Genomic DNA, 25,499 nt, shown 5'->3' with positions numbered 1-25,499 from the left:
TTAATAATTTTCTTGAACTCAAAGATTCATCTTAACCTTTAAATTCTGGATGACTCTGGATGCCTATGCCACTCTCCTGATTTCCAATTTACCTAGACCTCCTACCCCAAGATAATTGTTAGTTCTTGATGTTTTCAGTGTCTGTCATCAAATCCTAACCCATATCTACTATTCTCAGTCAACCAAAGATACAAAGCAGACAACACCACCTATGGTTGGGCTAATTTAAATGGTTCCAAAAGACAGCTCTCCAAATAAATATTTTTATCTGTAAATGATCTTAATGAGAAATTACAGCTTGAGTTATTCAACAGACGTCTAAGCAGCTCACTAAATTAATAAGCTTATCCTAAAACCGGACTGATTTTGTGCACAGCAAAGGATTCATTTTTTGGCTTACTTTGAATATATAATACAAAAGTCCATTTCAGTTGTATTATTTGGCTTTTTCTGTCATTTATGTTTTGAGTGTTATTTCAAAAAGGGAATTTTGTTAAAATAATAAAAAAATATATTTTTTTAATTTAACCTATCACCTATAAATCCCTTCACAGAAGGTTCCAGATTTCCCTAGCATGAACTGTCATCCCTTGGACACCATGCAGCTACCAAAATCCCTGGATGCTCAAGTCATTTATATAAAATGATGTGATATTTTCTTAGAATCCTTGCATATCCTCCTGTATACTATAAATCATCTCTAGATGACTTATAATATCCAATACAACACAAATGTTCTGTAAATAGCTGTTTTACTTTATTGTTTAGGAATAATGATAAGAAAAAATGTCTTGTACAGATATGTTTAGTACAGATGTGTTTAAGGGTGGGTATAGGGATTGCACCCAGGAGTACCCTACCACTGAGCCATATCCCCAGCCCCTTTTATGTTTTATTTTGACAGAGGGTCTTGCTAAGTTGCCAAGGCTGGCCTCACATTTGCAATCCTCCTGCTCCAACTTTCCATATAGCTGGCATGACAGACATGCACCATCATGCCTGGATGCAATTTTATAAAAATCCATTTTCAATCTGTAGTTGGTTGAATCTACAGTTGTGTGGTCCACAAATATGGAGGGCTAATTCTATAGCATATGTGATGAAATACAATAAAAGAGGTTTCAGTGCAGCCATGTGGGAATGTAGTCCTCTATACACCAGGCACAGTTAAGAGCTTGGAGGAGTCCCAACTTCTGGACTCAGTGATGCTGTGACACAGAGCTCTGGGGTGGGGCCATGTCACACTCATAGACAATTTCCCAGCTGGATATGGCCAGCTCTGCTTTCCTTTTCCCCTTGAGAAAAGCATTCTAAGAATGTGAGGGGGAAAAATGTAATCTAGAAAATGGCTTCCCAGAGTCATTAGCTCAGCAAAGGTGCATCCAACCTACAGCGACTACATTAGAGGGCCTTTCCAGTCCCACTCATCAAGCTTCCAACCTTGTCTTTACCATGTGTGTGACATTTTCACTTTTGAATGAGAAAGGAGATGTAAGACTGACCATCATGATCCTGCTTTTTTCAGAAGCTGAAATGAGAGAAACAGCCATTCTGCAGGTTGGGGTGTTTAGGCCACACCAGGGCAGAGCATGTGTAGGTGTGGTCGCCCAAAAGCAGCAGGAAAAGGCACTTCCTGTGCTTTCCAAGACAAGACGCACTTCAGAGCTGGGGATGCCTCTCAGTGCTAAACCCTTTGCCTAGCATATGGGAGGTCCTGGGTTCCATCCCCAGCACCACAAGAAAATACACATTTTCATTCATTCAATGGTCTCTGCATTCCCATTAAGTCTAAGACACTCAGGATAAAAGGAAAGTAAGATTGCCAATTAGAAGATATAGAGGGGCTGTGCAGGTAGCTCATTGATAGAGCACTTGCCTGACATGCATGAGGCTCAACCTTCAGCACCAGGAGGAGGAAGAGGCTTATAAATTCCACTTGTCCTCTTCTACACCATGAGACATGAACTTTCTCCTCTTTGAGCTGTCCTCAAACCTCCTCACAGCTTCTAGTCACCAGTCTACTAATCTGTCTCAGCTCCTCTTGGAGGGAAAGTGTTAATTATCCCCCCAGGTAACTCTCCCATGCACATTAACTCAGCTCCATCTTCCCCTGTGGAAAGAAAGAGGCTCTGGGCTGTAGAGATGGTTCTCAAGCAACCAGACCCTCCTTTTTTTGTGTGACTAGAAGTTTCACTTTACAACTCAACCATGGTGGCACATGCTTGTAATCCCACTGGCTCAGGAGGCTAAGGCAGGAAGACCACCAGTTCAAAGCCAGCCTCAGCAAATTAGTGAGGCCATAAGCAACTCAGTGAGACCTTGTCTCTAAACAAAATCCAAAAAAGGGCTGGAGATGTGGCTCACTGGATAAGCACCCCTGAGTATAATACTTGGTACAAAAAAAAAAAAAAAACTCAAATATTGGCAGATTCCAGCCATTGCTCTTTTGAATGTTTCTAACCCCTAAGCAAAACAAAAACCCTCTTTTTTTTTCCACTTAAGGCTGTGATTGTGTAAACATATGTTGCAAAATATACACTTAAGTATCATCCTTGGCCATTGAGTTCCATGGAAACCAAGTAGGATGAAATTATGGGAGCTGAGGGCATTTAATTATTTATTCAGAGCTTGCACTGATTTAACTTCTGTGGGGGTCTGGGGTGTATATGAGAGCTTACTTTTCTGACCGGGTAACTGATAGATGACATAACTCTTGTGGCTATAGGATGACTAGCATGGTGGTTTGTAGAGCATGGGGGAATATTTCTAAACTTAGCTCTTGGCTGCCCCAGAGTGCTTAAACCAGAGGGCAGCTCCTGTCTCTCTTGTACTTTCCCAGGGACCCAAAATATTTTTATATACACAGCCAAGCATTTTTAAAAAAATTATTCTCCCAACCCCCTCAAATGAACATAGTGAGTTCCCAAGCATTTATATAAATGGGTCTTTGGGGTTCTTAGGTTGAGACATGGTGATGCAATGATGACTCTTTGTCAGAGCTGGGATACTTTCCAGATCCAAATATGGGATTAAATGTGTGAGTGAGCAGTCCTGAAATGCCTCCGGATTTCAAAAGACTGTTTGGGTTTTGCACATCGCCCACTCACTTAAACAGGCAAGAGCTATTTCTAAATATCCTTTTTCCAAAGAGTTGGAACAGGGATTATAAAGTGACAAATGGTAACTTCCAGCAGTATTTGGACTTTTGCCCCAGATGGTGGGTGTGAGAGTGTCAGGAGCAGAATGGGCTGGGGGAGGAGCTGATGCAGAAGGGAGAGGAAATTCTGGACCTTTCGGCTGTCAGTCTCTATTTCCCCAGAGTCTATGAGCTGCACATGCCCAAGGGATAAGGCAGGAGGAACAGTGGCCTAGCCCCTTAAAAGCAGTCCTTTCTGCTGGTTGCCTACAGCCACCTACCCAAAGACCAAGACATGGGATTTAGTAAGGAAAGCAAGAATGCCACCATTTTCCACCCAATATATGGCTAGAATCAAAAAGTTGGGCAATAACAAGTGCAATTAGGATCTGGAGGAAATCAGAGCCCTCCTAGATAGCTGCTGGGGATGTGAAATGATATGGCTGGAAGTTCCTGGAAAGGTTAGAGTTACCATAGACCTAGCAATTCCACTCCCTCGGTATATATACCCAGGAGAAATGGAAAACATACATCTACACCAAAACCCATATGCAGACACTCATAGCATTATTCAGAATAGCCCCAAACTTGAACAACCCAAACGCTCATCAACTGATAAATAGAAAAGCAAAAAAAAAAAAAATGTGATCTATTCATATAAGGAATATTTATTCAGCAAGAAAAAGAAATAATTGGGTTATTTGTTATCTTATTGCTTAATTTTTTGAGTTCTTTGTATATTCTGGATATTAGGGCTCTATCTGAAGTGTGAGGGGTAAAAATTTGTTCCCAGGATGTAGGCTCTCTATTTACCTCTCTTATTGTTTCTCTTGCTGAGAAAAAAACTTTTTAGTTTAAGTAAGTCCCATTTATTTATTCTTGTTATTAACTCTTGGGCTATGGGCGTCCTATTAAAGAATTTGGAGCCCGACCCCACAGTATGTAGATCGTAGCCAACTTTTTCTTCTATCAGACGCAGTGTCTCTGATTTGATATCTAGCTCCTTGATCCATTTTGAGTTAACTTTTGTGCATGGAGAGAGAAAGGGATTCAGTTTCATTTTGTTGCATATGGATTTCCAATTTTCCCAGCACCATTTGTTGAAGATGCTATCCTTCCTCCATTGCATGCTTTTAGCCCCTTTATCAAATATAAGAAAGTTGTAACTTTGTGGATTGGTTTCTGTGTCCTCTATTCTGTACCATTGGTCCACCTGCCTGTTTTGGTACCAGTACCACGCTGTTTTTGTTACTATTGCTTTGTAGTACAGTTTGAACTCTGGTATCGCTATACCTCCAGATTCACACTTCCTGCTTAGAATTGCTTTTGCTATTCTGGGTCTTTTGTTTTTCCATATGAATTTCATGATTGCTTTATCTATTTCTACAAGAAATGCCATTGGGATTTTAATTGGCATCACATTAAACCTGTAGAGAACTTTTGGTAATATCGCCATTTTGATGATGTTAGTTCTGCCTATCCATGAACAGGGTACATTTTTCCATCTTCTAAGATCTTCTTCTATCTCTCTCTTTAGGGTTCTGTAGTTTTCATTGTATAAATCTTTCACCTCTTTTGCTAGGTTGATTCCCAAGTATTTTATTTTCTTTGAGGATATTGTGAATGGAGTGGTTATCAACAAATGGGCCAAGGACCTGAACAGACACTTCACAGAGGAGGACATACAATCAATCAACAAGTACATGAAAAAATGCTCACCATCTCTAGCAGTCAGAGAAATGCAAATCAAAACCACCCTAAGATACCATCTCACTCCAGTAAGATTGGCAGCCATTATGAAGTCAAACAACAATAAGTGTTGGCGAGGATGTGGGGAAAAGGGTACACTTGTACACTGCTGGTGGGACTGCAAATTGGTAAGGCCAATTTGGAAAGCAGTATGGAGATACCTGGGAAAGCTGGGAATGGATCCACCATTTGACCCAGCTATCGCCCTCCTCGGACTATTCCCTGAGGATCTTAAAAGAGCGTACTATAGGGATACTGCCACATCAATGATCATAGCAGCACAATTCACAATAGCTAGACTGTGGAACCAACCTAGATGCCCTTCAATAGATGAATGGATTAAAAAAATGTGGCATCTATACACAATGGAGTACTACGCAGCAATTAAAAATGACAAAATCATAGAATTTGCAGGGAAATGGATGGCATTAGAGCAGATTATGCTAAGCGAAGCTAGCCAATCCTTAATAAACAAATGCCAAATGTCTTCTTTGATATAAAGAGAGCAACTAAGAACAGAACAGGGAGGAAGAGCATGAGGAAAAGATTAACATTAAACAAAGATGAGTGGGGGGAGAGAAATGGAGAGAGAAGGGAAAGCATATGGAAATGGTAGGAGACCCTCAATGTTACACAAAATTACATAGAAGAGGATGTGAGGGGAAAGGGGGGGAAAACAAGGGAGAGAATTGAACAACAGCAGATGAGGTAGAGAGGGATGACGGGAGGGGAGGGGAGGAGGGATAGTAGGGGATAGGAAAGGTAGCATAATACAACAGTCACTAATATGCCATTATGTAAAAATGTGAGTGTGTAACCGATGTGATTCTGCAATTTGTATTTGGGGTAAAAATGGGAGTTCATAACCCAATTGAGTGAGATGTATGAAAGATGATATATCATGAGCTCTGTAATGTTTTGAACAACCAATAAAAAATATTTAAAAAAAGAAAGACATCCTAGAAAACAAAAAAAAAGAAAAAGAAATAAAATACTGATGCATGCTGTAATGCGTGACCCTAGAAAGCATTATGCTAAGTGAAAGGAACCAGACAACAAGGACCCCATGGATATAAAATGCTCAGGATAGACAAAACTGTAGAGATAGGAAGAAGATAGTCAGAAGCTGGGGGAGGGAGCAAGGAGAAATGGGAAGTAACCATCACAACTCACAGGTACAGGGTTTCTGTTTGGAGTGATGAAAATATTTTAAAATTAGGTAGAGGTGATGGTGGTACAGTCCTGTAGATACGCAAAATCATTGAATGGTATACTCTGAATGAGTAAAGTGCATGGCATATAAATTGTATCTCAATGAGTTTTGTTTGTGTGTGTGTGTGTGTGTGTGTGTGTGTGTATTTAAGAACATTAACAAAGAGTTATGGGCCACCTTCATTTAAAGAACAAAGCTTCAGCTCTGTCTCCACTGGGAATTGTGATTATACATGGAGAATTCATGACAAAAACATAACTTGGCAGGAAAGAAAGAAAGAAATGTACACTAAGATGAAGTCTTGGTTTGGGTCCTATGTTAGGAGGCATAAGAATGCCAGATTCAAATGAGCATTAGTAGCTCGGAGCTGAAGAAATTCATGAATTGTCAGTCAACAGCACACAACACCCACCTCCCCTCAAAATGGGCTTTCTTCAAAACTTGAAATTGGTCAATGGACATTTCTGTGGAAAACCCTGTCTTTCTTCTGATGTTTTCCTATTACCTTTCTTAGCTTTGGTTTAGAATAAGTCACCTGTGGATCTTCTTGAGTTCTTCCAAGAGAATGGATCTGGCTTGTGTCTTCATTCCCGACTGAGGTTTCTTGATGCGGGACCACCCATGAACTGGGCTTTGAAGTGGGAGTTACCAGCCTTTACCTCCAGATCGTATCAGGAAAAGATAATAAATCACATCCAAGAGTGTCTTTTTTTAAAAATGCCATTTGCTGGGGGATGTTTCTCAGTGGTTATGCACCCTTGGGTTCCCAGTGCCAAAATTTTTTTTTAAATTAATTAATTAATTTTAAAAACAAAAATGCTGTTTTCACCTCCCAGCGGTTGATTTTGACCTGGCATAAAGAAATACCCCAGCCAATCTTGGAGCTGATGTTTTATCAAATAAATGCCAGTCATAAACACTGAATGATGATGTGTTACATTGGATAGCATTTCCTAAAATATTTCTCTGGTTGCTATAAATATCCTTTTCTGTGCATGTGCTATTTCCTGAGTATTTGCGAATTTTGTTCATAATTATGCTACACATGACTTCCAACTTAGTTTTCCCAAGTATTTTTTCAAGGCAGTAATTATGTCTTAAAAACATCCCCAGAATCAGGCAAAGCATTCATTCATTCCTCTGTCTTAACAAAAACAGGGAAGAAGGATCTGAGAGCTGGAGCAGAAAACACAGAGGAGCTGAGACAGGAAAGATAAAAATGAACTGGATCCAGGTGGGACCTGTGAGCAAGGCACCTGGGATGAGGGTCAGTGAGTGCTGGCCGTGGTCCTCTGTGCCATTCCCCTCTGTGTCTCCTGCTCTGTCCCCAGGTAGTAACCAGTGGCTTTAGCAATGCCTGCCTCCCTCCCCAATTAGCCATGATTGTTGGGTTCTCAGCCTTGGATCCCTTCCCAAATGTGAAACCCTGGGCCCAAGACTTCAGCTGCTCCTGGTAATGTTCCCCAAGGAATATAATAGGCAGCCACTCAGTGATGAACCAAATGGGGCCAACTCACTCCATGCTTTGACTCTTTTCATCCCAAACATTAGCCAAAAAGTCTCACAGGAGGGGAGGTGATACTGTGATGTTCCTTTCTTTCTAGTTTCTAGCTTCTAATTCTTTCTTTCTAGTCTAAAGTGCTCCTCGCCCTTCAGAGATCACTCTGTCCTGCTCTTTTACTTCATAATTATTTTTATCTTCTATGTAAATGGAAAACTGCCCAGAAAAACCCTTATTTTCTGTTATTTTCAAAGAAAAAAAATAAAACGATGAAAAAAGTTGGGGGTTAGGAAGATAAATTCAGGTCATTAGCCCTGGTATCACGATCTGGCTCCATCACAACATTACTGTGGCAGGCAGGTCACTCTGGACCTCTGCACTATGATTTTCTCCTCTGCAAGATCAAAGTGTGTACATACACACACTCACACAAACAAACACATATGCATACACACATGCTCACACAGATGCCCATGTACACAAACAAGCACTCTCATACATGCACACAGAGACGGACACACAAATGTGTGTATCTAATTGCTTTGCAGATTCTAAATTCTTTTTAAAAGCTCAGGATATAATACAGTAGTAGCATCACATTTGCAATTCTTTGAATATCCTTGTGATTGTTTGAGTCAATTACCTAAAGTCTAGGTCAGAGTCAGGGAGACAGATGAAGAGTCTGGCAGTGAAATCCAGCAGGATGCCCGACCTGTGCTTGGGCACAAGCAGTCTGTCACCCCACACTTAGATGGACTCAGACTCAGGCCAGTATCACCAGGCTCAGATTCTATACCCCAGAGCAAGCCTCCTTGGAGGATATCCACTGGTCCCCACCAATGGTAAAATTTCAGGACAATGTGAGTAGGTCTAGCTGTTCTCAGGAATTCATATGTTTATATTCAGTCATGGGTTTTAGAAAATTTATTATGGCCCCTTTATACTTAAATTCCCAGACCATAAGCTAAATATATATTTAACTTTTTAAAAATTATTTAAAGTCATATTATTTAATTATAGAATAAAACAATGCCTTTAGAAGTTCCCTATCTGTTCCATAATTGCATGCTTTGGATAAGAGTCTGGTTCACAGCCAAATTCCCCAAGCATGGAGAGCTTTAGGGAGCCTATGCAGAAGTGACTAGCATATATCTTGCATTAGGTTTTTTCTCGAAAATGCCAAGTCAGTTAGCTAATGATGATGGAACCATTATTTTCTGCATACTGTTTTTAGTTTTCTTTCTCCTTCTTTCCTCCCCCTTTTAAATAAAACTGATCCTGTTGATGAGGTATTTGTAGAAAGCCAAGATTTTTTTTTGTCCTGTCCCCCTCCCAACACCTGCACTTTTATTAAAGGAATATAGAGATAAAGCAATTATATACAGGAATAAAATCATGTATAGTGGTTTACTGAGAATCATTCATGGAAAATGATAAAACTCAACAGCAAAAAAAAAAATGTTTAAACTAAATGAATGCAATAGATCCTTGCAAAAGAAGAAAGGGAACTAAGAGAAGATGATTTAGAGAAAAACAAATTTTGAAATTATCTCAAGAGCTTTATCAGTGATAGGTGAATCCTTGAATTAGCAGATTATAATGAGTGCTTTAAAAATATCACACACCAGATTATTCATTTTAAATATATTACTATCTTTACTACAACCCAATGAGGTGGATATTATTTCCATTTCCATTATTATTTTCCATTCCAAAGATTATCAAAGAAATTAATCAATTTGTGTAAGGTCATGCAAGAATTAGTAGGGCCAAGTTCAAGCTCAGGTGTGTCTGACTCCAGGATACTCCAGTAGGCTAGTAGGTTTTGCTCTGATGAGATAAAGGATAGAGTTGAAGCAGAGATAAATAAATAAGTTAATAAATAAATAAATGTGCAGAAGAGAAATATGTGCTGATAGTAGCCATGGTTTTCTGAACTATGCAACCAAAATGATATTAAGATCAAATTTAGCCAAACATGGTGGCACATGCCTTTAATCCCAATGATCAGGAGGCTGAAGGAGGAGATCACAAGTTTGAGGCCAGTCCCAGAACCTTCAGGGAGCTCTAAGCAACGTAGCAAGACCCTATCTTGAAGGAAGGAAGGAAGGAAGGAAGGAAGGGAGGGAGGGAGGGAGGGAGGAAGGAAGGAAGGAAAGAAAGAAAGAAAGAAAGAAAGAAAGAAAGAAAGAAAGAAAGAAAGAAAGAAAGAAAGAAAGAAAGAAAAGAAAAAAAACAGATTAAACTTACCCCTTCTCTTAATTGTAGGAATCCTGCTGTGTATTGTGACTGTATCCTCCTTTATCCTTTACCTCCCCTTCCAGCTTTGGGATCTCACCTCTTAATATAAAAATATGTTAAATTAATATGCATATGTCCTTTTGAAACATGGTTAAAAAAATAATCAACAATCAAAGGGTCTTGAGTGAAATGACAAGCAGTTGTGACACATCTAACTGCATATCTGTGCTTGGGGTTAAGTTCCACATGTCATTTATCCATAAAATAGCCAGAGATTTTCTATAAACTCTGGAGAGAAAAACAGAATAGGTTGCCTTGACCTCCTTTATCCATTTTCCTCCAAAATCATGAATGTGGATATTATCTGTATCAGATAAGCTTCCTGGCAGTTCTGTTGATCCTAACTTAAATCTGGGATACTTCCAAAGAAAACGTCCAGTTTTTTTACAAGTTGCCCACAGAAATAGCAATCTCTCCAGTGTGGATATAAAATTGGACTTTTTTGTTTCACCCTGCAGGAACTCTTGGGTTTTCCAAGTTTTAAAGAGTTAAGAAAATAGATGGAATGTCTTGGGAATGTTGGCAGGGGAGGCTGCAAGTCTTCGCTTCACTTTCTCACCCTGGAATGTCTCTGGATTTGCACTGTTCACTAAAGAGCCAGCTTCAGTCTACAGGACAGTCCACCAAGAGGCAGGGATGTGTGATTATCTGCACACTGGGGTTTATTTTTCCCTGGTGCCTGGTGAGTCCCCAGAGACAAGGAGAAAACATTTTGATTTAGGAGCCTTCTGCTAATCCTTGAGGGAAAACAGTCTCTGAAGATTAGTGAGGGGCGTGGTGAGGGTAGGTAGGGGGAGAGGAGAGCAAGAGGAAGCAGGGTTATTTTGACTGAATTTTTTCCTTGCCTGATTAAATCTTAGTGGCATTGGAATCTGTGTTTCTGAAAGAACACAGCCCTGTATGTGGGGCCCGAGAGCGGAAGGGCAAAGGCAGGAGGCCCAGGAGCTGGCATGGCGGCGGGGCTGCCGGGCTCTGAGGACATGCCATGCAGCTGGGACCTCACTTGCCAGGCACTGAGGACTTGCCGAGGGGGACACTTTCGGGTCCTGCTGCTGATGTTGAAGCCATGGTGCATCTCCAGGGCCGTCTACCAGGTGGGACCAACCTCCTCTTACTTTTCTTTGCAGTGTGAGGCAGTGATGGGGAATAAGGGGGAGAGGAGTGAGCTATTGTCACTTGTGCTTAGGACTCTGGAGCATGTTACAATCAACAGGGAACCGGTTAACATTAATCTAGCATCTTTCTTGAGGTGCCAGGCGCCCTGTGAGGTGTGCCATGAGCATTTTCAAGGCCGCCCTTTGAAGGGGGTGCACATGTCTCCATTTAACAGATGATGCTGTTGAAACTTGGAGAAGGATGTGGGTTGTGCAAAGTCACCCAGCAAGTAAATGACAGAGCCGTGTGATTAAAACCTCGGTTCTTCTGGCTGCAAAGACAAAGGCTGCTCTTTGCACTAATTCGTATTTCCCTCACAATAGATGATGCTTACTCAGTGTCTGTGGGCCATTTGGAGGGGCAGGGGTGACCAGCTGGTAAAGGAAGTGTGGTTATGGGGGACAGGAGCAAGAGCACCAAGCAGCAATATGATCTCTTTTCTTCACCTCCCTCTCCATTTGGTGGTTTACACAGGGACCTCTGGCACTTGTACAGAGCCTACATCCAAATCTGAGAAAAAGAACATTTTATATATTTTTTTATTTTATTATTTATTTTTTGCAATGCTGTGGATCAAACCCAAGGCTTCATGCATACAAAGCAAATGTTCTTCTTAAGTTATACCTCAGCCTGGGGAGGGCATTTTCTGAAAGAAGGTAGCACTTCTGAGTCAGCTGGCTAGGGATACAGAATACTTCAAAAAGGGGAGACAACAGTATCTGCCTTCTCCTACCATCAGTCTAGATTGGTGGCATTAGGCTATATCCCTGCTTGCCATGGAGATGTCAGTCCTGACAGCCCCAGCCCATTGTGAGAGGACTCAGCCTGGTTGGGCAGGAAGAAGGGAAGGAGGCAAAGTAGACAGTGGGAGCACTTCCCCTCACCTGGCTCTGGAAGAAGGTGTCACTCAGTGTCACTCTGGCTTGGCAGATGGGTTTTTTGGTAATAAGGTTTGTTTCATTAAATCAACTTGAGTGGCTTTGGCAGTCTCTTTTTGCTTGCTGGCTCACCTCACTGTTTGCCACCAGGCGGGCACAGCTGGCCTTTGTATTTTTAGGTTTGCTTGGTGGTGCATAATCCCTTAAGAAATTGTGTGTAATGTCTAAACAACTCTGGACCCTGTAGCTGTCCCGCCCTCTATTCCCCTCCCCAACTCATGAAATTTCTGGCCTTGCTTTGAAGGGACAGCTTCTTGGAAGCCTTACCCAAGGGGACCAGACACTTGCAGATTCCTGTCTTGGGCTTCATTTTCCCACGGGCAGACAGGGTTTCTGGAGATGACATTTCTCCAGAATTCCTATGCTTGAAAGGTATATACCACAGCAACTGTGTTTCCAATAGATCATATATAAAAGAAGCTTAAGGAAAATCTTCCCAAGTTTGACAACCATTTGAAAATTTTACATAAAATTATTCCAATGACAAGTTGTGAATAGGAAAGAATTTTGGAAAACAACCTACTAGCTGGGAGATTCAAGAAAGAAGAAGATTGGTGTGTTCATTTGAAGCTTTTCTAAAACCTTAGTTCAGAGTCAAATGTCCCCCAGTTTGGTATTTGGGGTAATTACTTAATCAAGATCATTCCATCTTTTTCAGTCATTTCTGTGGTTATAGGAGTGTTTGAGGGCCTGGCTCCTTGCCTCCACCTCCCACTTTCTTTTCATCTCCAGATTTGTCTTCCCTCTTGTCTCATCAAGTTACATAAAAACTGAGCTTCAAAATCAAGTAAGCAGGGTGGGCCAGCCCCCCTCAGGGGGCTTCCTTACGATTTTTATTTACATCTTAAGTATACCGAAAAGAGCATCGAATTATTAGCAACCAGGCCTGGAAAAATTTTTTTATTCCCACCCAACCACAATTCCATTGAGCCAGTGTTGTGCCTGCGTCTGTCAGGGGCAATTGAGACTCATAGGCTGATGAGTCCTCAGACTTGTCCATGATCAGACTCTGGCCAACCTGGGCTGCTTGGCCCAAAGGTAACAAGTGCCTCTCACCCACACAGCCCTTTGCAGCTGGGAGGTAATTCCACAGGGGATCTGGAAAGCAGTTGCTAAGAGGAAAGCCAAGGTAGCAGGTCTAAACTAGTTCCCCAGCCCCAGAGGCCAGGTTAACTACAGGGCTGCTGGGTTACCAGTCTTCAGAGCCAAGTTGAGGGGGCCGGGAAACGGTTGGGAAGCCAAAAGCAGAATGCAGCTGTACTGACCAGGGGTGGTCTGAATGCAATCCAGACAGGACTTCCCGAGTCCCGGGAAGCGTCTACCTGCTCCCAGCCCTGCTGTCTACTGGCCAGCATGGCTGGATTAAAGGGATATTCAAAATAATATTCTGACCCATCTTCAATTGCTCATAGCTTTATGGGGAAGAGTCAAGAACACAAATAATTGCATTTCAACATATAGAGGCTTTGAGAGAAAAGCAGAGAATAATTTGTTCAAGGAAAACTTAGACAAAAAGTCTAAGTCTCCTGGTCTTCACTTTCTCCATTACTGAATGAGGATATAGCTTCATAGTGTTTTAATATTTAAATAAGGGGATATATGTAAAAATATGTAGCAAAGACTGAAGAATCTACAGATGTGAAATGCTATTGTTGTTTAATAGACTGTATTCTTACTGTAATTTATCTTGGGAAAAATTCAGCAACAGTGCATTTATTTATTAGAAATACAGTGATTGATGGCCTTTTTTGATGTATTTTGCTTAAGCAATGTTTTTGTGGTTCACAGCCTGTTCATTGGCTAAAGTGATGGTTGCCAATTCCTGGATGAATTTTAGATTCATCTGGGGAGCTCTAACAAACACCCTGCTCCAGCCAGACCTGACTTCCAGAGATTCTGATTTAATTGATCTGGGGCCTGAGCGCTGGGATGTTTTAAAAGCTTTTCAGTGGTTTTCATGTACACACTCCAGCTGAATAGCCAGGGCTGAAGGAGCCTCATCTCACATTAGCGAATAAGTAAATGCTTACAAAAGCCCAACAGAGGGCTAGGCACTGTGCTGCACGCCGGTAAGCCCAGCAGCTGAGGAGGCTGAGGCAGGAGGATTAAGAGTTCAAAGCCAGCCCCAGCAAAAACCAGGTACTGAACAACTCGGTGAGACCCTCTCTCTAAATAAAATACAAAATAAGGCTGGGGATGTGGCTCAGTAGTCCAGTGCCCCTGAGTTGAATCCCTGGTACCAAACAAACAAACAGCATCAGATCACTGGAGGTGGGTACACTTTAAAAATATATACATAATGTCATGAGCCCCATCTTAGACTTAAAGAATTATCACATCTGGAGGTAGAGGTTGGCAATCAGTTTTCCTAACAAGCAATTCCTAGTATCTTTTGTGGGAATCACTAATATAGATGGTCCCCAACTTACGACAGCTCCACTTAACAATTGTTTGGCTTACAGTGGATCAGTACACTTCCAGTAGAAACTATACTTTAAATTTTGATATTTCCCCACACTGGCAATATGCAATAGGAGTCTTTCTTGCCTTGTCTGCCTTGGGCATTGAGCTGCAGATCCATCAGTCATGAGATCACCTGGGTAAACCACCAGCACTCTACAGTGTGCTGTGTTGCTAAACTATGATGTTCCATAGGTTAGGTGAACTAACACAAGTTTGCCTTACTATTCTCAACCAATGAGGGGTTGATCAGGATGTAAACCCATCATCAGCTGTGAAGTATCTGTTAGAGGATAGAGTATTATATAGCACCTAAAAATGAGGGTCATAAGCAATGCCTGAAGAGGATGATCCTGAGGACTAACTCCAATCACTTAGTTTATGCCCAAGGTTGACAGGAGGCAAAGTATTCAGTAAACATGAGCTACCTTTATTACCACAAGAAGGAATGTGGTCACCTGTGGCCACCGCAGAAAGAAGAAGAGGGTCAGGTTTATTCTTGGGCAGAGCCGTGCCCTTTTTTACAGCACACTTGGCTTCAGCTCCAGGGGTCCTTCCTTCACATCCCAGTGTCCATTTTGCTTCCCAAACAGTGGCTGGGACGTGCAGCAGCTCAGATGGGCAGCATCTCAACAGAGTGTCTCAAAGTGTCTTTTCCATACTCCTTCTTTATCTCATTACTCTCCCAAGCAAGGGTTAATTGTAGGTCCCCAAGCATCCATAATCAGGGAGCTTTAAAAGAAAAAAATCATTTAAAATTGTACAAACAGACGTGAAAGGAAAAAGGAAAATCACAAGTTTCAAATGGAAGAAAGCTGCAAATGTTAGAAGCATCACAAAATCCAGAAGAAAAATGCAAATTTCTTAATTAAGCCGCTAATCATGCCTATTGTCTTCTTATCCCTGTGTCTTTTTGCTGCCTACCCTTTGATCTCTTCTTCATGAGACTGTGAATTTGTATTATATTCCTTAGAAGGAATAGAAAGGTATGTCAGTCTTCTTCTACCAAGAAGGATCGAAATTTCTCCTTTTGCTACCAAGAGTTTAGAAGGGTGACTTCAGATTCACAATTTTTCACTGGGAATGTGCTGATTTCAAAAACTGTTGAAGAATTTGGGAAGAATCTTCTTAAATTTCTTTTATCTATGATCTACTGCCAGCCATACTTTCTGTTTAGTGTCAAACTAGAGGCATATGCCCTCTAGACACAGAAACTATGGGAAAATCCAATTATTCTCTATTTTCTTCAACAAAGAAAAAATTATATGTCACTTTTACAAATGGGTGTGCAGTCTGTTATATATACTCCTGGCAGGAAAAAAACTGTTACCTTTGGCAAGGGCTTATGAGAACTAAGCTGTCTTTATAACTTTACCAGTCTAATGATTGAAGAATTCCCCATGGACTGGCTTTTGGATCTCAGTGCTTCACACTTCTTTCCCTTCTGCTCTGACCACATCCAAGTGCTATAAGATGCAGTTCTCTGGCGGCTAAGGTCTCCAGCCGTCCACGGGCAGCACAGGGTGAGTCAGCACCTGGGGCCAAGGGCTGCTGCTAGAAGCTGTGCCTAGACTGATGCGGTTCATAGGAATTTGAACTTGATGGAATGACTGTTAACCTCATACATATTTCCCTCTTATCACAAATGAAATGTGTCCTCGCTCAAAATGCGCACGGACATTTCAATGCTCCTAGATCAAGCAGGGATGTTTAACACAGGGGAAGTCAAAGTGGAAAAGGAAATTAGTCATAACTAATGACACTTTCGCAAAAATGGCTATATGAACCCATTGCTAGGAATCAGCCCAGAGATAACAGAGATACCTCAAATGAGAATCCTTGAAGTTTAAGCTTCCAGATGAATCTTCCTCTGTACCCTCTGCCACTCTCCCAAACCCACCTTGCTCCTGGCTGTACAGTGCAAAAGTATAATAAAAATAAGATGAACAGTCTAAATTTTGGCACACTGTAATTTTCTTCTGGCCTCAGAGATGTAGGACACATATGTATGGCATATGCAAGCCTGTTTTAGATTATTCTTTCTTAAAGTTGGATGCCATTAGTTTGGTGTTCTCTCTCTCTCTCTCTCTCTCTCTCTCTCTCTCTCTCTCTCTCTCTCCCCCACTCTCTTCATAAGAGTTGTAAACTACGTTTCTGGTTTTTGTTTTCTATTGCCTGTCAAACACACCAGTCAACATGCCTGGTCCTCTTCTCCTCCTGGCTTTAGGAGGTAGGCTGCATTGGAGGTCACAGGGCACACCCCATCTTCTTCTAAGAAATATTATTTGGGTACACTTGGGTGTTCAAAAGTTGTAAGCACTGCTTCTTCTAGAAGGAAATATGGACCAGTGGCTACAGTGACCACTCAAGCCTTAGGAATTTGAGAGAGCCCCCCCATGTTTTTTCTCCCTTTTAATCTATATAGAGTTTTTAGCCAGTGCTCCTACACCGGCCCTCACAACACTAGGCCTGCAGTGACCTACAGACACCACATTCCTACAACAGCAAGAAAAACAAACATGTGAGATCACCTTATCAACCTGGATTGGGGTTTGTAGTCACAGAATGTGTTTCCTCCCAAGTAGAAGGCGCACTTCCAAAACTGAGACTTCTAGAAAAAAGAGTCGGTTTGCAAATGTGACCTTATCAACTGCCTCCATGATTAGTTCTGTTGCTGTCAGTGGTCAGCCCTCCCAAGGACCAGCGAGTCCTCTAAAATGAGCCTGGGTTTTCAATGCTTCCTACGTATCTCCCAAAATAACGAAAGCAACCGATCAGGACTGATGGAGTAGGCTATGATTCAAGAAAATGTTTCCACATGTGGAAAGTGGAGCTTTGATTCTCAATTTGCTATTTTTGCTGTTCCCCTTTCATCATTGTGTTATGGCTATGTATGTTTTCAAAGGGCGATATCCTTTGTAATATATAATGCCTGCACATGGCTTGGGCCTGGGGTCTTCTCTGATGATCTGCAGCACGTGCTGTGCTTAAAGGACAAAAACACTTGTTTAGAAGGGAACAATTAGCTCATGTGTTGGATTTCTTTGCCAAGCCAGCATTTGTTTGTTTTAATGTTTTCAGCCACTCATTAAGTGCCTGGCAGTAAAGGATGATGTGTTGTATCTGCACCAGTGTGCTTGACTTTCATGTACCCTGTCTTTTGCAGCAGTGTTTTTTTTTTATATTGACATGGAATCATCTTTGCAGTAGGAACAAAGGCAAAACTCTTATTCTTGGATTTTTTAATTCTTCCTTGATATAGGAACTAGCTCAGTTTTTACTTTGTTCATTAAGTATTTTTTTAATCTGATAAGGGGATGTTTTCCTCCTCCTGGAAGGCACTTTGTCTGCTCCAATGAGAAAATAATACTTCATTTGGAGATTTAGTATTAGCCTCTAGTTACTACATTGGCCACTGCACAGTTTGGGTTTGTCCCACCCAGTGTTGGCTAATCCATTGCCAAAGCAATGCAGAAATCAACTTTTAGCTCTTGATTAACATCCAGTCGCCTTTAAACAGTCAAGGCTTCTCAAGTTCTGCTTTGGTGGAACTCAGGGAGAGTAATCCCATAGGAAGAGGCATAGCCAGTTTTTTATTTAAATTGTATGTTTGGTTGGGATCTCTTGAGTGGAGCTAATGAAGATGGCAGGGAATCTAATTGTTCTACCATGGCCTTGAAAAAATGATTATTTAATTGGATGGAGAGTTTATTTACAGCCTCAAAATGTTCCATTCTTCACAAGTGAGTGTCTTTTCAAAATGTCATCATTTGAGAGACTAGTGTTCACGTGTTCTAACTTCAAGAAAACTATACATGCATGTCTTTGGTAATTTATGGAGTATTTTCAAGGCTCAGAGGTTTTAGAGGTTGGGAAAGCATCTCAGCAGCTACAATGTAGTCATTGGTTCTGGGCCTTCATCAGCTATGGAAGTGATGGTTTATTTGGAGTAGTCGGTTTCACTAAAGCCATTTGGGAGAAGATGGCTAGCAGCCAAGTCAAGCATCCTAAATTCTAAAGCTTTTACATTGAATCCAGGTATGGCAAAATATTCCATTTCTTCTGCCTCAAGTTCTCTATTAATTAAATGAAGATTTGTTCATTCATTCATTCATTCATTTGTTCATGTGTTTTTGTTTATTCATCTGACAAATCATTAATGAACACCTGCAATGTGCCAGTTGGCATGCTAGGTGTCTGGAGATGGGATAGTGAACAAAACAAAAGTGCATATTTTTATAAAGGTTGCATTCAGTACAGATCTGACAATCGCTAATCACTCAACAGTGTTCATACAAGAATTTTTAAACTCAAATAATGACAAAATGGGATGTCAACGCTTAGAGGACAAGGTGCCTGATGGCCTAAGAGGAAATAACAGGGAAAGCTTCCCTTCTCTGATATGTCAGAGAAGACTTCCTGAGGGCGTCATGTTTGAGCAGAGATCTTAAAGACAAGTGGCCATTCACCAGGAGGAGCAGGTGAGACAAAGATGGGTGAGAATAACACTATGTACCAACCCAGAGTTGCTGCACATGTGGGAAGAGAGCACTGAACTTCTTAGGCCTAACAGTCACGCATCCTTATTTAACACGTGTAATAATAGTTTTAAATTATTTGTACAGTAACTTTGACCATGCTACTTGACCACCGGACACTCTACTAAGCAATGTTCCCCTCCCCCACCCCTGGACCTTTTGAAAGCCAGCTGTCCTGTTTTGGAAGCCACCCCATCCAGCCTCAGATGGAAATTTTCTTCGTTCTCAGGGGTATGAGCTCATCACCACACCAGATGGGTTTCCAATGAATGATTATGGTGCAATCTGATTATTTTCATGTCATGCTAATTCCCTTTGAAAGATGGAAACAGGATATGGGCTCTCTTTATTATCTTTGTAAGTTAGAGGAAAATATCCCAGTTATGGCCACATCCCCTGAAGATTGAGAAAAAAAAAAATCAAGTTAAAACTAAGTGGCAATTCTGGTATAAGAGTCCACTGACAGTAACATTTTACTGTGCACAATCAATCCATTTTTATCATATGATACATCCGCTAAAGTAACTTTAGACTCTGCAGCAGATAACTAGGAACTCTCAGTGACTTGGTGAGATAGAAATTTATTTCTCATACTAACAAACATAAACATACTCTGGTTGAAACTTCCACGGGTTTGTTCAGTGTCATATTGTGACTCTGTCCTCCTCCAGGGTCTCAGTGTCACTTCATTTAGCTGGCAAAGGAAAGCAGAGAATGGAAGAGTGTCAGTGAGAGACTTCTATGAGTCAGTCCTAGAAGTGGGGCTCATCTCTTCTATGCACTTCTCATTGGCCAGAACTCAAGTCACATGACTACATCCAACCTCCAGATACAAGTGGGTAGTCAGCTGGTTAACTTATCCCAGGGAGTCAACTTTGCCTGAGGTTAAGGGCATGTGCCCCAGAGTCAGTGAATTAGACATACAGTAATTCCTTTTTATCCACAGGAGATATATTCTAAGACCCCTAGTGGATGCCTGGAACATCCGAGAGTTCTGAAAACTTTATGATTTTTCATGCCTATGCAAACCTCTGATGGATTTTAATTTACAAATTAGACACAGTACAAGATTTAAAACAATAACAATAAAATAGAGCAATTATGACAATATACTGTAATAAAAGTTATGTGAAGGTGATGTCTCTCTCAAAAGGTAGTACTTTCACCTTCTCACTTAAAGGAACCATTTTATGACTTCTCCTTAGCATATCCAAATTGCTAGCACCACTCCTCTTGCACTTTAAGTTCATTATTAAATAAAATAAAGGTTACTTAAACACAAGCACTGTAATACCAGGACAGTGACTAATGGGCAGGTAGTGTATACAGCATAGATACGTTGGAAAAAAGGTGATTAAGGTCCAAGAGGGAGGGAGGGAGATGGTGAAAGATTTCATAACACTACTCAGAACTGTGCACATTTTAAAACTTATGAATTTCTTATTTCTGGAATTTTCCACTTCATAGTTTGGGATCATGGTTGACTACAGGTAACTAAGTCAGGAAAAGCAAAACTAGGGATCAGGGCTGACTAAAATAAGTCCCAGTTCCAGAAGGTGGGTCTAAGGACACATCACTCACCCTTTAAAGCTCAGATCCTCTCATCTGTAAAATGGAAACAGCAACACTATTTACTACAGGGTGGTACCCTTAGAATTGAATGTGATGTTGTGTGTCAAGTGCTCAGACCAAGACTGATAAGCAACACACACTTATTGATTGTAAGTTATAATTATCAATTTACTCATTTGCTACAAAATAAAAGCAAATTAAAAGAACCTGATCCATTCTTATCATCTCATCTGAGAAATGATGAGTGGGGATATAAATAATTCTTAAGTACCAAAACCAAACAAACTTCAATCTCCAAAATAAGTATAGGCTGATTGCTATCATTATCATAGCTATAGTGAGCCACTTTGAAGTTTACAGGGGACATTCAAAAATGTTTTTTGACCCACAATTATGCCAGAAAATAGGCTCAACCAAAGAGACTAGGCAGGCAATTTTGGTACCTACAGTAGAAGAGGCCTGCTGGGGACTCAGTGAAATGAAGGTCACCAACGTTCCTAGAAGTCCAAAGAGCCCTCTGTTCTCTCCCCACTTCTGCCTGAATCCAAGTGTGGGGGCTGCCTCTCCCACACCACGCAGCTTTGTTTGTGCTTCCCCAGGCCAGAGTTTTGTTTTCGATTTGCCTGTTCTAGGGCAGCTGCTGTGACTTTTCCATGAATGTACTGTTATTTACAGGCTGGGCCAAGTAACCTACAGTCTGCACTCTCTCTCGGCCAAATAAAGAGTGCAGGACACCCTGAGCATTTTCTGAAAAAGGGGAAGTGCTTGTTGAAACTCAGCCCTGGGAGGCAAATTGCAGTTGACGCCATGTTTCAGGGCTCTGCTCCAGCAATGGCAATGGAAGGGCATGAATTGCCAGTTCTGGCTGTGTGCTCGGGGATGGGAATCAAGGGCATGGTGGAAGTTGGCATGGCCTCAGTCTATGTCTATGTTATATTTAGTTGGCCTCCATGATCATGAAGCGCAGGATAAACCCTTGGAACAATTAACTCATCTCTTGTAATACAAGCCATTGTCTGAAATGTCTGTTTCAAGCAAGTCTGAAGAATATTCAGCATATCACCTGATGATATCAAATCAAAAAAAAAAATATGTGTTCAAATGTGGATAGACATTTTCTGGTTCTCATTGTTGGGAGAAGAGAGAATCCTTATGAGAAGTGATTCTCACCAGAGAGTGCTCATTGCTGAGAATCCCGCCAATGCAGTCCAGTAAGATTCCTGTACTTAAGCCACTTCATAGAATAACAGAGTGCTGTGGAGTCCAGTGAACTTGGTCCAGTGTGATCTCTTCTACTGAGGATAGAGCGCATCCATCCAATGAAACAACTTGTCCAGACTGGTTAAAACTGCAAAAAGTTCAAACAAAACAAAAAATAATAGTATTTATTTAGTTATGTTAGGGTGCTTTATAGATACACAATAATTTTCCCACTGATCTTATGAGGGAGCTACTTTGACTAATTGCCCCATTCCACAGGTCATAAAATAAAGGTTTGGTCATAAGACCCTAAGGCACACAGCTAGTAAGTGGCCATCAGAGGCCATATGGAGCCAGCTCTGAATCACTGTGTTCAGTAACTATGGGAAAGTTATATCCATAATTTTATCCATAAAGTTAATTCCACTGTCTTTCCTATTTCTATTCCTCTTCCCTTCCCTTCATTTCCCTTTTGTCTAATCCACTGAGCTTCAATTCTTTCCCTTCCCTCCCCACACCTTGTTGTGTGTTAGCATTCACATATCAGAGAGAACATTCAATCTTTGGTTATTTTGGATTGGCTTATTTCACTTAGCATGATAGTCTCCAGATCAATTCACTTATCAATAAATGTCATAAACTTATTCTTCTTTATAGCTGAGTAATATTCCATTGTGTATACATACCACATTTCTTTATCCATTTATCACAAGGAGCTTTCAGTCACTGGCTCATGACCACACAGCTAATGAGTGATAGAGCCAGGATTTAAAGCCAATCTTTTTCACTTGAGAGCCAGTGTTCAAAATTGTAAGTCAATGGCCCATTCTGGAGGATGAGTAGGTACAATCTGGTACAATCTGCCACTGTATTGTTATTTCCATAGAAATAGCACATCTCTTTCTCACATCTCTCTTTCCTTCAGCATAACTTGCTCACCATTTCTACAGCATGTTCATCGTAACTTTGAATATCCCTGCCTCATTTCATTGTTGTTTTAATCAATCGTCAAGGATTTCTTGATTAGGGCAAGGTGGGGTGGTAGTCATGCCTCTGGGCTGAATCTCAGGTTTAGCATCTTTAAATAATGTGATAATTATCTTGCAATTTCACATCAGTTTCCTCCATTGCAAAATGGGGATAATAAGACCTCAATATTTTATAGTAACAAATGCATGGAAAGCTCTTAGCATCTTTCTGCTAGACATTAAGCATTCCATAGAAGTTAGCCACTGCTGTGGTTTATATTACTGTTTTACATTACTGTTTATATCACTGTTTTACATTGATATAGGCTATAAGGGCAAGGAGGGGATCCAAATAGGCAAAACTGTGCAAGCAGAGGGAAGCAAAAAATGCTGGGCTCAGAGTTTCCATACACAACCATCTTTCTAAGTGGCTTGCAGAAACAGACAGGGAGAATCTTGGGGGCCAGAAAGATACCAGGACACAAGAAGGAATGAATGCAACAGGGAATTGAAGGCAGAAAGAGGCTAGCAATTTGCTCGACCCTATGAATTAATACTGCAGGCAGAAATAACACCAAGGATTCCTGGTTCTAAATCTTAGAGATCCTGAGCTTTCCCTGGTGAGGCACAATTTACACTTTGAGCTTTTTCCTTGGACTTTGCTTATGCCAAAATATTAACCAAAAAAGAGGGGTAGAATTCATAAACACAGAGAGGCAGCATGGCTTATCAAAGGTATCTGCGTATTTGGTTCTTCTTTGGGCTTTCAGACAGACACCGCCTTCCCACACACATCTGTACCAAGTCAGAGCCATCCACCGGAGAGAGTGTTGGCCTTGTTCTCAATCAACTCTTTGGGCTACCCAGTCATTGCAGGGACTTCTGACTCCTTTCACAACTTTCTAAGCCAGTGATTTAACAAGAATGTTCTGGACAAGCAGAGGCTCCGTTCTCAGGCCTTGAGGAAGTGCCCCGGGCGGGGGCTGGACGGAGGATCAGAACTGAACCTGGAACTCATTGTGAATTTGTTTTCAAAAATGCCCAAAATCTCTGCTGTCTGCCCCTCCCAGACATTCGCTAAAAGCCAACGGTTGGGAATAGCGTGTGTGTTTTGTTTGTACATCCAAACTCCTGCTGTTCTACAAAATTGCAATACAAAAGTGTAATACTGCCGAAAAATTCAAGTCAATTCATTTTGAATCTTAAAACTTACTGCTAAATCTCCTAGTCAGTTAATGAGTTTCTTTGCCACTGAGAAAAAATACACAACCATACATCCACACTTATTCTCTTTTTCCATCATGGCCTACTGGAGATGGACTTGGGTGACACTGGAATCGAGCCAAGTGTCTTAATCCCAAATCCACGATTTACCTGCTGCATGAATTTAGCAAGCAAGTTGTCCTGAGCCTCAACATGCCTTCTGTAAAATGGGGTCAAAATTAATATCATATGGGATTGTTTGAGGTTGAGGCAGCCTATGTAAAGCACTCAACACAAGATGTTTAGTAACTGGCCATTGTTTCCTTATTAATCCTTTATGCATCATTTAAGCTCTCCTGGGAATCTAGGATTCCCCCCAGGAGGCCCTTTGCAACAACGTAAGAGATGAATTTGAAAGTGGTTAAAATAAAAACCACGTGAATACTGTGAACCAAGAATGAGAGAGCCCAGAAAACACAGGAGTGTTCATGCACACTGCTTTAAATGTGACACTAATGTCCTGCTCCCAGCACTGACTGATAACCAGCCTCCTCCTCCCTCGCCTAGTTTGTCTGGAAGGCTGGGTATCTCCGCATATGGAACAAAGTTTCTCTGTAAGGTCTGTATGCTTGAAATTCCAAAACAAAGTAGACCCCGGCAGGGCACTGGCTCCGCGTTGGCAAATAAGCCTGCCATCAGGCGCCACCTCGGGTATTACAGTGTGCTTTGAATTAGGGAAGGAGCTGCAGCCTTTCCTAAGCAAAAGGCCTGTGGGCCAATATATCAGCTCCTCTGCAGAACAGAGTTGTCTTGAGCCAGAGGAGCCTTCTTCACCCTGCTGCATCTGGAACCTCAGCAGCCTCCAGATCCTCTCTTGGCATTTATATTTCAGTATCTTGGGTAAGAAATAGAATGGATCACTCATCACCTGGGCATTTAAGGGCAGGATTATTAAAAACAGGTTGGATAATGACTTTACACAATTGAATATGATGTATGCATTGTTAAGATCTTGTGACATTTGAAAAATGGGTCCTGTCTAAGAAAGAAAATTGTGTTGTGGCTAAAAGAATTGAATTCAATGTGCTCTATTACAAGAAAGTTCAAATTGCTTTTAATGACAATGTGCTGACTATTTCTAGCCTCCTACAACCTAACGCATCACAGGTGAAACAAAGATGTCAGGTAGGTGTCAAGCCCCAGCCTGTGCATGGACACTGTGAAAGTGTCGGGGGCCGGCTTTTGGACCCAGAGCTGTGCATCTTTGATAAGGCCCAGGTGCCCCCTTGGCAGAGTTCTGCCAATGACCCCCAACAACTCACAAAGGCAGCCAACAGCAGCACGGGGGAAATGCCATCACCATGTACTGAGGAACCTGAGTCTGGGGGACCTGATGGCGCTGTGGCCCAGCTTCTCCTCTTGACTCCCCGCCCCAGTACTTGGTTAGCTGATGCCACTGAACACAATGGGAAAGGCTGAGTAGAAATGGATTCCCCTTTTATTTCAGTGCAAGCACAACCTCCCAAATCGAAGACAAGCAACAAAGCCTGAGCAGAGAATTGAAA

General features: G+C 41.4%; 1 protein-coding gene across 3 annotated transcripts in view; it reads left to right on the top strand.

The window, feature by feature from the left end:
* The window catches only part of FRMD4A (FERM domain containing 4A), a 311,522-nt gene that overhangs the window by 34,641 nt on the left and 251,382 nt on the right, over positions 1–25,499 (top strand). Inside the window, exon 1 of one of the 3 annotated variants that reach the window (XM_081297992.1) lies at positions 10,774–10,994. The exons of the other annotated variants lie outside the window; for them this stretch is intronic. Within the exon in view, the coding sequence (XP_081154118.1) occupies positions 10,851–10,994 (144 nt within the window). The 5' untranslated portion in view covers positions 10,774–10,850. Of the gene's footprint in view, positions 1–10,773; positions 10,995–25,499 lie in introns of those variants that run through there. 3 annotated transcript variants of the gene reach the window in all.

The sequence above is a fragment of the Spermophilus citellus genome, assembly GCF_964194105.1.
Source record: "Spermophilus citellus genome assembly, chromosome: 6".
NCBI lineage: Eukaryota > Metazoa > Chordata > Mammalia > Rodentia > Sciuridae > Spermophilus > Spermophilus citellus.
The sequence above is the reverse complement of the archived record's forward strand: the minus strand, read 5'-3'. Positions and strand labels throughout refer to the sequence as shown.